A 14,699-nucleotide genomic window follows, 5' to 3' on the forward strand; every position below is an offset into this window, starting at 1 on the left:
GATTCAAATTTGTGTGAGTTTGTCGCCCTCTTGTGTTGAACTATATGATTGCAGGTAAACAGGTTTTCAAATTGTTGCACTCAATTAGCTTGCCGTCGTGATCAATAGGAAATTGTCGGTTAACAAACTGTGAACGGAGACTAGTTTTAAAAATTAACAAGAGATAAAAAGTACAACGTTCCACTGTATGGTACACTTTGAGAGTATGCATATTTTCAACTCAGAAATAAATCCCCCAAAATGTAGGAGAAATCTTTGTAACCCTGCATCCATGTATATAACATTTAGTTTAAAGAAGTAGTAAATTAACAGCCTCTAAATCAACAACATGGGTGCTCTCACCACAGTTTTCTACACCTTTCCTTTAATTCACTTTTACCACCTGAAACCTCGCACACGCCTCTCCACCTCTTTTCCCAACTCTCTGTTGTTCTGGACTCTTGATCCAAACGTTTTGAAAGTACTCTACCCTTTTCACCTCTGATCCCTGTAACTTCAACTTGATTCCTTCTCATTTATACACAGAATGAATGGAGTAGCTAGAAATTCTAACAGAAATCTACACGTAGCAAATAACCTTAAGGTGAGCAAAAATAAATCCAAGCTCCGACAGGATTGGATCTGTGATGAGCCGTAGTGTTTGCCACATCCTCACTACTGCATTGTGGTTCTGGGCTGACCATTGGTCACTGTTTTCCTCTGCGGTTCTGTTGACCCTAGAACATGTGCCTGAATGAGTGTTGACTAGATGTCATTGAAAATTGAGAGTTCTTAAGGGCCAGCAACCTGAGGTTCTAGATACACATGCAGCTCTTTCATCCCTCCATTGTGGCTCTTTGGCTTAAAAGAAAGATGCAAGCAATTTGAATAAAGAAAAAAATTGCAGTTTTGGCTAATTTGCTTTAGTTAACTAAGTTTTGTAATTTATTTTTAGATTCAAGATAGTGAAGGGCTCCATGTACTTTCAGAATGTTTTTTTGTTAGAATGAGCTTCAAGCACTTATAGTTAAAAAAAGATTCTACATGTTGTTTAATATTTGATTACAAAGAAGACAAAAGATGATGGCGCATTAACATGATAATGATAGAAAATGCCATGTCTGACTTTACTTTCTTTGCAATTTCAAGTAAGTCTTCTGCAGCAGGATGATCTTATTTGACAAATTGTGTGTTTTATTTTGACAATAACTTTTGTGTTCTGCTGTTTAAATTGTTTCATAAAAAATACACAACACTTTTATGATTTAATAATTGCAAATATTTAAAAGCTGTATTTCATGGACGCAAAAACATAAATAAAGTGGTTATTTTTAATGAAATAAAGTAGTGTAAGGTGAGTCTTTGTGGCTCTCAAGTTTGTCTATGTGAAGACATTGAAACGTTTGAATAATAAAGTGCTTCTATGATTTTGAATATTTTTCTTAGAATATTGCACAATACAGGTGTGACGGGTGTCAAGTTACTTTCTGACTTGAATGATACTGACTTCTTGGAAGAAATCCCGTTTTTTCCTTTCGAAACTAACCAAAGCAGCTACGCAGAAAAAATAGTTTTGGTCTGAAATTGGGTTTTGGTTTTCAAAATTACTTTTTCCTTTTATGTGGTCTGAAACAGTTAAAGCGCGGATTAGTTTTTGAATGTTTCAAAGACACAACAACAACAAAGGCGGAGAGGATTAGCAGCGCGCGGTCCATCGCTCGGTCCATCACAGCTCTCCTCGCTGACGCGCAGACAACATGACGGCGCGTGCGCTGCGTTCTCTGCCTCGCGCCCTGAAACCCGTGTTCAGCAACCGGTGCCCGCAGGTAAGCGAGGTGTTTTCCGTCAGCCAGTGAACCGCTGAACTCTTGTGTTTGACTTGTGAATGTTTAACGGGGAATTTAGCGGAACAGCCGGACTCTGGATAAGCGGGTCAGGTCAGCTAGCGAGCTAGCTTTAGCTGCTGTCCGTCGCTGTCCGTTCAGCACCGCAGTTTAAAGTTTGATTCTCTTTCCTTTTTTTACTTTATTGGCAAATTTCTATGAAGTTTACTCGGCTGCACTTTTTTATTCTGCTCCAAAAACACATTTACAAAAAAAAAGAACATGTCAGTGTACCAGTTTTTAAAGTTTGTCTCATGACATGCGCATAAACGTAGTAATTTAACAAAGAAAAGCACAAACATTAAATAACATCACTTTAGAGTCATAAAGTACATAAGAGTGTTTGCGTGTCTGTGTGGCAATACATTATGGTGTTACCCTTTGCAAAAAGTTTATTTTATAAAATATATTTGAGTAGAAGTATAGCCACTATAGACCGTATGTGTTGTATGAAGTAAACTGAAAACTCCTTCAGTCTATTGGAACATTTTTAGTTTACAATATTTAAATAGAATTTAAAAGTAAACTTATAGTATACTGCTTCTCTTTTAGTATAGACTAAATATACTTGTAGCAAACTTAAATACTTTTTGCTAAGGGTAATTAGTTATACTTTCAAAAGAGTACTCCTAAGAATACTTTTTATTGTATCAAACATTAAAAACACCATCATTCAGTCATTCATTTTTATTTTTGTTCAGCTGATTTGATCAGATCTGTTTGACACTAGGGCTGCACGATATGAGGAAATATATATATAAATATATAAACAAATAGAAAAATAACCAAAAACATCATTCCCATTTCATTGCTACAGTTTAAAAATTCTACTAGCTGACAAACATCTAACATAATCGGCCTCCATCTGATTGGTCAAAGCATAAAGGGATTTATTTGATTCGTTAAATACTTCAAGCTGCCATAAGATTGTTTCAACATATTTAAGGTTTACGATTTATTGCGATATTCGCCGTCTTTTGCGATATGCATATTGCATAGCTGGATATTGCGATACCGATAAATTTGCGTTATATTGTGCAGGCCTATTTTAAACCATATTGAGCATTTAAAGTCCCACTCTGATCATCTTTGATCTATTTTTAAATTTTTCCCAGTGGTCTTTTAATATTAAATTTTAAATGATGCTATTTTATGCCACAATGTAAAATTCTGAGGTTTTCTAGGACATAGTTTCTGCAGAGCAGCAGTAGTTCATTAGATATTTGCCTCTGAGTTGTGGGCGACTCATCCAATCCCCATCATCCATATTTCTATACTGTCTCCCACTACCTTAGAGCTTCTTGCAACCCAAACCAAGGGTTCGATCCCCGCTCCCCCCTGTCAACTGTCATTTTGTCCTTGGGCAAGACACTTCACCCTCCTTGCCTCCAGTGTGGCTCCACTGGTGTGTGCATGTGCATGAATGTCCCGGTGATGGTCAGAGGGGCCGTAGGCGCGAGATGGCAGCCACGACTCTGTCAATCTGCCCCAGGGCAGCTGTAGCTACATCAGCAGTTACCATCACCACGTATGAATGAATAATGGACACATTGTAAGAACTTTAAACGTCTGGAAAAGCGCAGATAAATTCAATCCATTATTATTATTATTATTATTAGTGGTGGATGATCAGACTGGAGCGAAGCAGGAAGCTCATTGCTTGTCATTGTAGCAGCTACATCACACCTACAGTCTTTTTCAAACAGCGTCTTTTTGTCAGCTCGTGATTTGCACTGATTTAAATAAAGCAATACTCAGAAATGCAATTTTGAGCTAAATTTTCTTATTATATGTCCTCCCTCATCAGAAAAATGCCATAAAAACATGTTAAAAACAATAAAAACCTTTAAGAAAGCTTTTTTCTCTTACTTGAATATATATTTCCATGACTTCCTTTGACTTTACCACAAACACAATTGAAGTAAAGCTACAGGAGTAGAATTTACTTTAGCCACCCTGTTTTTGTTTATCACACAACTAGTGTTTTGTGTCCATGTTTCCTCAGGTTTTTGCTGTAAGAAAATGTCACCAGGCAAAACAATCAACCTACACTGTAAGTAATGATGTCAAAAGACGCCAACTCACAAAATAAACAAGATTACTTCAGATGCTTAAGTAGATATCCACACGTATTTACCGTCTGACCTTCCTGACTGGAGATCCTAACCTGTAAAACATGTTTTTGTTTGTTGTGCACACATATTCAACAGTGTTTTGTGTTGTGCTTGTGGCATGAAGCTGCAGGTCTCACTGCCCCCCCCTCCTGTTTGGCTTTTTTTCTTTTTACCACATAAATATTCCTGTTTTCCCTCCTGTGTTTGGATCTCCCCTTCCTCCATCCACCCAAACAAGACTATAGTGAGTACAGCAGCTTGGATCTTCCATTAGCATGTAAACGCTAAACTACTTTGTCTGATTGAGGCTTTGAAATGTTCTGATGAGGTTGAACCAACAGTTTGTGTGTGTTTCAGCCTCCACCCGCCAAATACGGAGGGCGGCACACGGTGACCCTGATTCCTGGAGACGGGATCGGACCAGAGCTGTGCGGACACGTTCAGGAGCTTTTCCGGTGAGATCCGCTTTCTTCACACACGGACACAACCGAGCCCTTTTATACCTGAATGTGTTCCCCATCAGGTTCTGCTGTGTGCCGGTGGACTTTGAGGTCGTCAATGTGGACTCAGCTGTGATGGGGGAAGATGATATCACCAATGCCATAATGGCCATCAGACGCAATGGCGTTGCTTTGAAAGGTGACTGGACTCATAGTTGTCCGACAAGTCTGTGTTCTCCATGTTTTTTTTCCCCAGAAAAACCTAAATAGATGGTTAATGTAAAAATCTAGTCAAACAACAAATAGTTCTGCAACGTATTCTCAGCACTGCATACAAAACACACATATCATCTTGAATCCCTTTAGTTAAATTAATTAAAACTTTACAGTCCCACTCAGATCATCTTTTGATCTTTCGTCAAAGCGTTCCCTGGCATCTTTTAATTATGCTTATGCTGATTTTAGCCAAAAGAAAGAAAACCTGCCGTTTTCCTGGAAAGGGTTTGCGCAGAGCGGCAGGAGTTCACTAGAAATTTCCCTCTGAGTTGTGGGCGGGGCTGTTGGAGGAAGATGCACAGATTGACAGATAATTGACAACAACAGTTCAGGACATGGCTGATGCATTTTAAACCAGCAATGGCAATTTTCAGAAGATTTGAGGCCAATGCTCTTGTGTTTTTCTTTGTGCATGCAGGCAACACTGATCTCCCTCTTTAGTCAGTTTCCTTTTTGAACGTCAATCATTGTTGTTTGTAGATTAATGGGGTTTTATTTTTGTGTGGAAGTGGAACGTTAAACCTGGTTTTCTGATGTCTCTATGTATCTCATCGGGTTCCATTCAGTTATAAATGTTCTTGTGAAACCAGGAAACATGGAGACCAATCACAACCTGCCTGCGTCGTACAAGTCCAGGAACAACCTGCTATGGTGAGTCTTCTTCAGCTACAGTTTTCTCCTGAAAAGCCTTGTCTCTGTTGATTCGCATGTATCTTGTCACTGCAGGACCACTCTTGACCTGTATGCTAACGTGATTCACTGCCAGTCTCTGCCTGGCGTCAGAACGCGGCACAGTAACGTGGATATCATGATCATCAGGGAAAACACAGAGGGAGAATACAGCAGCCTGGAGCATGAGGTGTGTGCAACAGTATGACACCTTTTCTTTTGTTTCTACTCCAGAGCAGCAGAGGTAACCCTGTCTAACACGTGGACTCTTTCCCTCCATTCCTGCAGAACGTTCCGGGCGTGGTTGAATGTCTGAAAATCATCACCAGGAACAAATCTTTACGCATCGCTGATTATGCTTTCAAGACGGCCCGAGAAAAAGGACGCAGCCGAGTCACGGCTGTGCACAAAGCCAACATAATGTTAGTCTCTGAGGCTTTACACACAGTTTATGTTACATGTTTGAAGTACGTCCCTTTTCTTTCTTGGAACAGGAAGTTGGGTGACGGCCTCTTCCTGGAGTGTTGTAAAGAAGTTGCTAGTGGTTACCCGGAAATCCCGTTCGACAGCATGATCGTGGACAACACCACCATGCAGGCATGTCTGTGCATGTTCCTCCTTTGTCCTGAACCCAATTCAAAGCTGTGTGGTGGACCACTCCTCTGGGATGTTCAGGACGTTTCACAGATAAAAGACTTAAACATCCTGTTGTGTCACAGGAAGCTGTAAACCTGTTCTGTCTGTTTGTTAGCTGGTTTCCAGGCCCCAGCAGTTCGATGTGATGGTTATGCCCAACCTGTATGGCAACGTTGTGAGCAATGTATGTGCTGGGCTGGTTGGTGGACCAGGACTGGTGCCAGGGGCCAACTATGGGACGGACTACGCTGTATTTGAGACAGTGAGACAAAAATTCAAACTCACTACATTTCCCAAACATTTTGTCATTTAATGCAAAAACATGAGCTTAATGCCCAGAGTTCAGATCTTGAGACCGTCATCCTTTCACGGTTTGTCATCATCATTAGGTGGATGTGGTAGTGAAGTCTTCGTGCTTCCTGCCTCTTCTGTTGCCCTGACATTTTCAGTCTCGTGCTTAGTACTGAGATGTTGGTGTGAAACCATCATCATTTGGAGTCAATGTGTTCTGTTGAGTGTCAGAGGGTATAGAAGCAGACCTCACCTGTCATTTGCTCTCTGGTTTCCCAGAAGCAATCTAAAATCTGGAAGAATCAAGATTGACAAGACAATTAGGGGAACAGAAAGATGACTATCAAAATGAGTCTCCCTAAAATACAGTTTTTTGCTAAACTAAGGAGTTTGTTTCTTCAGAAACAAGAGCCTTTGTTCCTAAACTGTTTAGTGATCTTGCCTCCAGAGTTGATGTGTTGTGTCTGAGATGTTTTGCAAGATGATTTTTGCCTTGTTCTCAGGTTTTTAACCATCTGAATGTTGGTTTAAAAAAATAAAAACCAAAACAAACAGTTGCCACAGCAAAGATCCAGAGACAGTTAGATGACAGCAGAAATACAGAGCAGCCTAATATTTCATCTCATAGAGGGAAACATGAGAAATGATGAGAACACAAAGTGTGTATATCCAAGTTGGCATTTATAAAAAAAAAAAGTTGTGAACGTAACACATTTATAAACTACACTTGAAGTTTTGTGTTTCATCTTAATTTTCATCTGAAATTTTTTAGAAATATAGTGGGACATAAAAGTTTTTAGTCAACCACCAAATGTGTAAGTTTTCCCACTGAAAAAGAGGAGAGAGGCCTGTAATTTTCATCATAGATATACCTCAACTATTAAAGACAAAATAAGAAAAAAAATCCAGAAAATCACATTGATTTTTAAAGAATTTATTTGTAAATTATGGTGGAAGATAATTATTTGATTAATAACAAAAATTCAACTCAATGCATTGACAGCAGTCAAACATTTTCACAAAACTGTTGCTGGTATTTTGGCCCCTTCCTCCATGCAGATCTCCTCTAGAGCAGTGGTGTTTTAGGGCTGTCGATGGGCAACACAGTTCACCTCCTTCTAAAGATTTAGAAGATGAGATCTGGAGACTGGCTAGGCCCTCCAGGACCTCGAAATGCTTCTCATGAAGCCACTCCTTTATTACCTGGGCTGTATGTTTGGGATTGTTGTCATACTAAAAGACCCAGCCACGTTTACTCTTCAATGCCCTTGATGATGGAAGGAGGTTCAGTCGTCCTGGTCTCTTTGCTGAAAAACAGGCCCAAAGCATGATGTTTCCACCCCCGTGCTTTACAGTAGGTATGGTGTTCTTTGGATGCAACTCAGCATTCTTTCTACACCAAGCAGAGTTCTTACCTAAAAGTTCTATTTTGGTTTCATCTGACCATAGGACATTCTCTGAGTCCTCTTCTCGATCATCCAAGTTCTCGCTAGCAAACTGCACAAGTACTGGCTTTAGCAGGGGGACGCGTCTGGCACTGCAGGGTTTGAGTCCCCTCGGCACCGTAGTGTGCTACGGATGGTAGCTTTTGTTCAGCTCTCTGCAGGTCATTCACTAGATCCCCCGTGTGGTTCTTGGATTATTGCTCACCGTTCTTGTGATCCTTTTGACCTCACGGGGGGAGAACTTGCCCCAAATGGAGGGAGATTATCAGTGGTCTTGTATGTCTTCCATTTCCTAATAATTGCTCCCACAGTGGATTTCTTCAGACCAAGCTGCTTACCTATTGCAGATTCAGTCTTCCTGGTGCAGGTCATGTCAGGACGATCGCGTGGACACAAACGCAGGACAGCAGCAGGTTATAGTCGAATGACTGATTTAATTGTGGAAGAACTGGAACTCGTAACACTCGAGAGTAAATCAAATAGAACGATCCAGTGACAAAGACAGGGGAGACACTGGTTATATACACAAACGGTCATTAACAACAGGTGACATCAGGGAGTGCAGGTGAAACCAATGAGGAAGATGGGAGAACGTAAAGACAGCGAAAAGGTAGAACGGCAGGAGAACCGGAAACAACTAAATAAAAGCATAACAACCCCCGGAGAGGGAACACAAAGCCTAACAAAAAACTGCCCTGACCCCATTACCTGACAGGTCAGCAGATTGGTTTCTGGTGTCCTTAGACAGCTCTTTGGTATTGGCCATAGTGGAGTTTGGAGTGTGACTGTTTGAGGTTGTGGACAGAAGTCTTATATACAGATAACCAGTTCAAACAGGAGCCATTAATACAGGTAACTAGTGGAGGACAGAGGATCCTCTTACAGAAGAAGTTACAGGTCTGGGAGAACCACAAATATTGCTTGTTTAAAGGGGACCAAATAACAATTTTCCACCATAATTTATAAATAAATTCTTTATAAATCAGATAATATGATTTTTTGGATTTTCTTTCTCATTTAGTCTCTTGTGGTTGAAGTAAACTTATGTTGAAAATGACAGGCCTCTCTCATCTTTTTAAGTTGGAGAACTTGCACAATTGTTGGCTTTTTTGCCCCACTGTAAAATAAAAAATATCTCTAATTTTACACAGGGAACCAGGAACACTGGAAAGAGCATTGCAAAGTGCAACAAAGCGAACCCCACAGCCATGCTGCTGGCCTCCTGTCTGCTGCTGGATCACCTGAAGCTTCACGCCTACGCCGAGGTCATCCGCAGAGCCATCCTGTCCACTCTATCTGAGGCCCGGGTGAGCCACGACTGAAGACACGTTACCAAACCACGCAACAACACATTCTTATGCAGAAAGACAACATTTTCAATTAGTTAACCATTTTATGACACTTTGAGTTCTTTGCTCATGTGTCCAACACTTGCTCCTCAGCTTCACACGGCTGACCTGGGAGGCCACAGCTCCACCTCTGACGTGGTTCAGTCCATCATGGATGCTGTTCAGAGGGAGGGACCCCAAACGCTGAACATGTAGAGCACACAGGAAAAGAGTAGCATCAAACATGAGCGTCTCCACACAAGCTTGCATTCATTATGAGTGTTGGATAATTTAACCCTTTAAAAAACTATTAAGATTCTTTCTAAAACTGAGACTTTGATGTGAGTGCAGCAGCACAAGTATGTCAACAGAAGTGGTGTGTGGTTATAGCAGGTGGGATTTGCCTACTTAAAGATCTGGTTCTTTTTTTTTTTTTAAGTTAATCCAAAAACGGCTCATTTTATTTCAATGAGCCAGATTCAAGGGCTTTGATTTCCTCTGGGAAATTATCTCTGCAAGGAATTATTGTACAAAGATCAAAGTCATTTTAACCTAAACTATCCATCAATATGCCGCGAAGGAGGGTCTAAGGGCAGGGATGCCAGTGTAGCTCAGTCAGTTTGTTAGTTCAATTTAGTATTTTCCTATTGAACTCTATGTATTTATGATCCTTTTGAGTTTATGTTTCACCTTTTCAATGACCGATCGAAGCCCATCGAGATGACTGCTGTTGTGAATTTGGGCTTCACAAATACAATTGATTTGAAATCGAACTGAATATGGAAACTATTGTACTGAGTTTTTTTAAAATGTGTTGACGATGGCGTCTATGTGGACATGGGACTGCACAAAAGATCAGCTCTCATTTCCATGGTGATGGACAGACTGACAGATGAAGTTAGACAGGAATCTCTGTGGACCATGATGTTTGCAGATGACATTGTGATCTGTAGTGAGAGCATTCATGTTGTTGATTTATAAACTCTAACAGAGAAAGGAGGCAGAGCTTGAGGCAGCAGAGATGAAGACGTTGAGGTTCTCTTTGGGATGTTCAGGATCAGGAATGAATCCATCAGAGGAACAGATCATGGTAGATGTTCTGGAGATAAACGTAGGGAAGCAGATAGAAGCACGATGAGAGGAGGAACAGGGATGATGTTGGGAGAAGGACATTCAGGTTAGACCTGTCAGGGAAGAAGGCTAGAGGAAGACCAAAAAGGGCGTTCGAGGATGGAGTGAGGAAAATGCAGAGGAGCGAAATGAACGCCTGTGATTGGTTGTGGCGTCCATAAAGGGAGCAGCTGAAAGGAGCTGCTAAAGATTATAGGTGTCTGTGGTTTGGATTTTAATCAGGGATAGAATCAGATTAATAGTTGTTGTGTTCAGTCATTTTGTTTTCTCTTTATTTGTGTGGTGGATGTTTCTGTTTTAGGAGATATGCTTGTTTGACTGTTTTGATGATAAAATCTGCTGTTTTCTGGCTGAAGTGATGCACGTTCTTCTCCTTCTGAGAACTGAACAGTTTTAAACAGTCGAGTCAATAAAGAGTTCCCTGCTCGGAAGTGTGTTTGTGTCCTGAACCGAGGCTCTGCTGCACTCGTCCTCTTTGAGCCTTTGTAAATGATCCTGATTTATCACAACCCAAACACATTTTTAAACTTGCGTTTCAAACAGGTGCAGGTTGTTGATGGTTCAGACCATCTCCATTTGAAACAGAGCTAGAGGATAAAACCTTAATGTGCAGAAATAGTGTTGTTGTCCATGGTGAGACAGTGTTTGTCTCCATGTTGCATGTTCTCCTTAGTGCATGTGTGAGTTTTCTCCGGCTTCCTCCCACCGTCCAATCACATGCCTCATAGGTTAATTGGTTATTCTAAATTGTCCCTCGGTGTGCATGTGTGATTGTGTGAGTGTGCAGCTCTGCATTTTCTTCTGTGAGCCACAGTGAGGCATACTTGTCTTGTTTGCACACAACAGGCCATGTTGTGAAGGGACCCTACAATAACAGACTTTCTCTGGAGGAGAGCCAGTTGGTACCAAAGATTGTAGAAAAGCACAACACGCTGATCAAAACTAAAAGCAACACTGACATGAGAAACAAAAACATTTTTACACAGAATTTCCTATTTGTGTTTTCTACAAAGACAATGAATATCAAACCTTAGACGTCCAAAGTATGGCTCATTTAAAAAGGACACAGGAAACATGGCAGCATCAGTAGATGTGATGCCTGATGACAGAAATTATTTTACTCTCAAAACTGCACAGATTTTGTCTTTGGAATTGCAATAAAACCAACCAGAGGAACAGAAATGTTTTTGGAGCTACACCATACAGTCTATAGAGACAACAATCTTCTTTATTTCGCTAATGATTAGATCTACTCTACCTACACACACACCTACAGAGCTGTTCCAGATTACTCCTGTCTACAATGTGGGATCACAAAAATGGATCAACCTGCCATGTTTTAGAACATCAGAAGAGCCTGGAGTTTACAGAGACGATCCATTCATTAAATGTCAGAGACTATCCTGCTACAGCAGTGAGAGCAAAGCCATAAAAGGCTTCAGCACACAGATGAAGAAAGAAAAAGAGCATTTAGAAGGAAAACCGATATGTTCTGCTGCTGGATTTGTCCTAATAAGAGCAGCTTGAAGACGGATGCAGGGGTAGAATTAACATTAGGCAAAGGTTGCTTAAAATATCTAAAATTATTTCCACACCCCTTATTATTTAACTCTGTCTTAAAAAATATGGCATCAGACTGTTCATGTGTTTCATCCTCCCCCATCCGTCCGCAGAAATGGCATATTCCGTCAACAGCAAGTTGGCTGACAGAAAAAAAACTATTTGAAGAAACCTAAAAAAAACACGGGAAGATGAAGCGGTGAAAATGATCCTTATCATTTTACTGTTGATGCAATAAAAAAATGAAAACCACCTCAACCAAAACTCTTAACAATGTAATTTAAACAAAAACAAAACTAATGTCCAGGAAGGAAGGAGACAAAACAGGAAAAAGAAGAATATAAACAAAGGAACTCAATAAGATAAAGAAAGTCAAGAATGAGAAAAGGAGAGGAATAGCAAAAAGAGGGACAGAAAATGGTAAATTTGAGAATATGTATCAAAAAATGTCATTGACGCCACTCCATAGGTTACTTTTTTATTCCACCGTTTAAGATTTTCATTTTTTTCTTCTTTACTAAAACCTGACAAAATAAAATAAAGACAGAAGATCTTCATTTGTTCTTACTAGAAACTGATAACAAACTAGTCTATTTAATAAATTCAACGTTTATTAGGTAAAAAAAAATATATAAATACATTTCTTTAACATTTAAATGTGATTTCAGCCTTTAAATGCTTATCAAAACATACGTATTCTTGTCATTGATGCCATCTAAAAGTGGACCAGTATAGACATTATCAGACAAACGTTTTATCCTTTAGGTAAACAATTGATTTTTTCAAGCGATTAGTACAACTGCCACAGAGGGCCCCGTGTTTTTGTTCACCTGAGGCCTCCAAAGTGCTAAGTCTGAAACTGGACGGATGTACAGCAACATTTCTGAGAGGGCCTTGTAACCCTTGTGCTGTCCTAGGCACTTTTACATTGGGAGTTGGGTCATCTAGACCCACTAGACAGTGCTCTGAACCTTTTTTCTTCAATGATTTGTGATCTTCACTGGTGTCCATGGATTACATGAAATCTTTCCACCTTTATCCACTTTTGTCACGATAGGGAGAACACATCAATGTAAGGGTGGGGTCATCTAAGATAGCACACGGGTTACATGAATTTACTGTCATAAAAGATTGACAGTTGTGTAACTTTGTGTTGTCAGATTGAAGCTCAAGCTTGAAGCACACATCTTCACAAGGATGTGTGGTAGGGAATAATATTATGGGTACATTTTAAGATCTGCACATAAATTGAGTATTCAGATGACTATTGTTGTAAATATTGGGCTGGATAAATAAACTGAAAATGGAAAATAATGAGAGGATCAAGGAATTTATTCAAATATATATTTTTTTTCCCTAAAGGAAGTTTAAATTTTGTTAAAACTTCTCACTGGTCAAAAAATGGCTCTAGAGGTTTAACACCAGAGGCGGCCATTTTGACTCTTCACATTTAAATATGGATTAACTTTGTTCCTGCGACGGACTGGAGACCTGTTCAGGGTGTTTTGTTCAGGGTGCCCAACGGGTGCCCAACAGGAACCTAGTGACCCTGAAAGGGTTTGAGTGTGTCTGTATTTCATTTCATAAAAATCTTTTTCAATCAAAACTACAAAAAAAAGAACTCTGAATATTTCTTTTTTGAATTCCCACGTCTGACATTTTGTCTAAATAAATTAAATCTATTTCAACATCAAGGTTTTTATTTTGAGTTATAACAGCCAACCTCCCTGTGCTGTGAGTGTATCACCGTTTGGAATAAAGTGTGACTATGCTTCAAGGATTCATTTCATTTATTGGGTGGGGCGAGGTTTAGACACCACCTGTTTGTTGTTTGTGGTATTCCAGCATCCACCTACACAACCCTACTTGTCTAATGCACACTTTAAAACCAGGAGTGGGGGAACGCCGCCGTTCTGGAACCTGGGGAGCAGAGTCTGCCTACAGGGTCTGTCACAGGCCGACCCCCTACCCAAATGACATGGGCTTGGGGCAAGGATTGGCGGCCTGCGGGCGGCGTGAATGGCCTCTGGGCGGGTTTGGGGCCAGTGGGGCCCAGACCTGCCACACACACATGGTGGACGGGGAGTATCAAGCTATCTGCCAGGTTGATGCCCCAAGAAGCCCACACCCCTCTACCCAGCCCAGATGCCCCTGCAGCACTCCCACCCAGTTCAGGGATAGGGCACCCAGTCACCCCACAAAGTCATGGTGCTTCTGAGACCAGAAAGACTAAATTCTTCCAAAGTATTTTCTCTAGTTTGAGCTGTTTTCCTCCTTCAGTCCACCCCCCCCAAAAAACCAAAACGATCCAAGTCAAGTCATTTTCAGAGAAGAGGTTTTCTAACCGAAGATTAGGACCAGCCATGGCTGGATCCCTCTGATTCCTGAACCTAGACTTCCCAGAGAAGTTACTTTTTAGGCTAGAAAGACGTGATGCAGTCACACAACTTTAACAATCTCAGGATACAGATGAGAATGGTTCCCTTTCCACGTCACCATGGTAACCAGACATGGCAGCACCAGAAACATGATGTGAAAACAACTGATAAAGCGGCTCTGCTTCTCAAGCGGTCCCTGGTCTCCTGCAACCTTTTAGCTTCATGCATCAGAGGAAAGTCTGACTGACCCTCTTGAAAAGGGAAATTTTAAGTTTTCTCACAGTTTTCCCCCCCCAAATTTATTATTTCTCTTCTGCTTCCTTTTTCAGTTTTTGTCCTTTATTATTCAATTCCACTTAAAAAAGTTACTGAAAGTTATATATTTGCAGCATTTCTTGGTGTGTAACCTGAAACTATTATTATTTTAGTCATTAGTTTATTATTTATTATTAATAAAAAATGATCTTGTAGTTTTTGATATAATGTTTAAAATAATTTTTACTACCTCAGAACATGACACACCTCTACTAACATGAAAATGGAAAGCTGAGTTGGAGAGTTCAGCAAAT

General features: G+C 40.3%; 1 protein-coding gene across 2 annotated transcripts; it reads left to right on the top strand.

Annotated features, from left to right (window-relative positions):
• Positions 1-1,504: 1,504 nt before the first annotated feature.
• Positions 1,505-12,058, top strand: LOC101156895 (isocitrate dehydrogenase [NAD] subunit gamma, mitochondrial). 2 transcript variants are annotated; one of them, XM_078950168.1, is made up of 12 exons: positions 1,505-1,805; positions 3,868-3,915; positions 4,101-4,220; positions 4,334-4,431; positions 4,500-4,615; positions 5,283-5,343; positions 5,419-5,551; positions 5,650-5,783; positions 5,856-5,958; positions 6,113-6,259; positions 8,885-9,040; positions 9,176-12,058. In XM_078950168.1, exons 1-12 carry the CDS (start codon positions 1,737-1,739, stop codon positions 9,275-9,277), a joined length of 1,287 nt encoding a protein of 428 aa, XP_078806294.1. In that variant the 5' UTR covers positions 1,505-1,736; the 3' UTR covers positions 9,278-12,058. The 2 variants fall into 2 exon arrangements, with proteins under 2 accessions (XP_078806294.1, XP_011475935.1); XM_011477633.4 differs by lacking the exon at positions 4,101-4,220.
• Positions 12,059-14,699: the final 2,641 nt, after the last annotated feature.

Source organism: Oryzias latipes, chromosome 7 (assembly GCF_053564925.1).
Source record: "Oryzias latipes strain Hd-rR chromosome 7, Olatipes_Hd-rR_3.1".
Taxonomy (NCBI): domain Eukaryota; kingdom Metazoa; phylum Chordata; class Actinopteri; order Beloniformes; family Adrianichthyidae; genus Oryzias; species Oryzias latipes.

What these genes read in the sequence shown, in the direction of transcription:
- LOC101156895 (XM_078950168.1), top strand. Translation starts at nt 1,737, where the DNA reads ATGACGGCGCGTGCGCTGCGTTCTCTGCCTCGCGCCCTGAAACCCGTG. An exon ending in CAATGGCGTTGCTTTGAAAG is followed by an intron (nt 4,616 to 5,282) that starts GTGACTGGACTC and finishes TTGTGAAACCAG; the next exon opens with GAAACATGGAGACCAATCAC. An exon ending in GTGCACAAAGCCAACATAAT is followed by an intron (nt 5,784 to 5,855) that starts GTTAGTCTCTGA and finishes TTCTTGGAACAG; the next exon opens with GAAGTTGGGTGACGGCCTCT.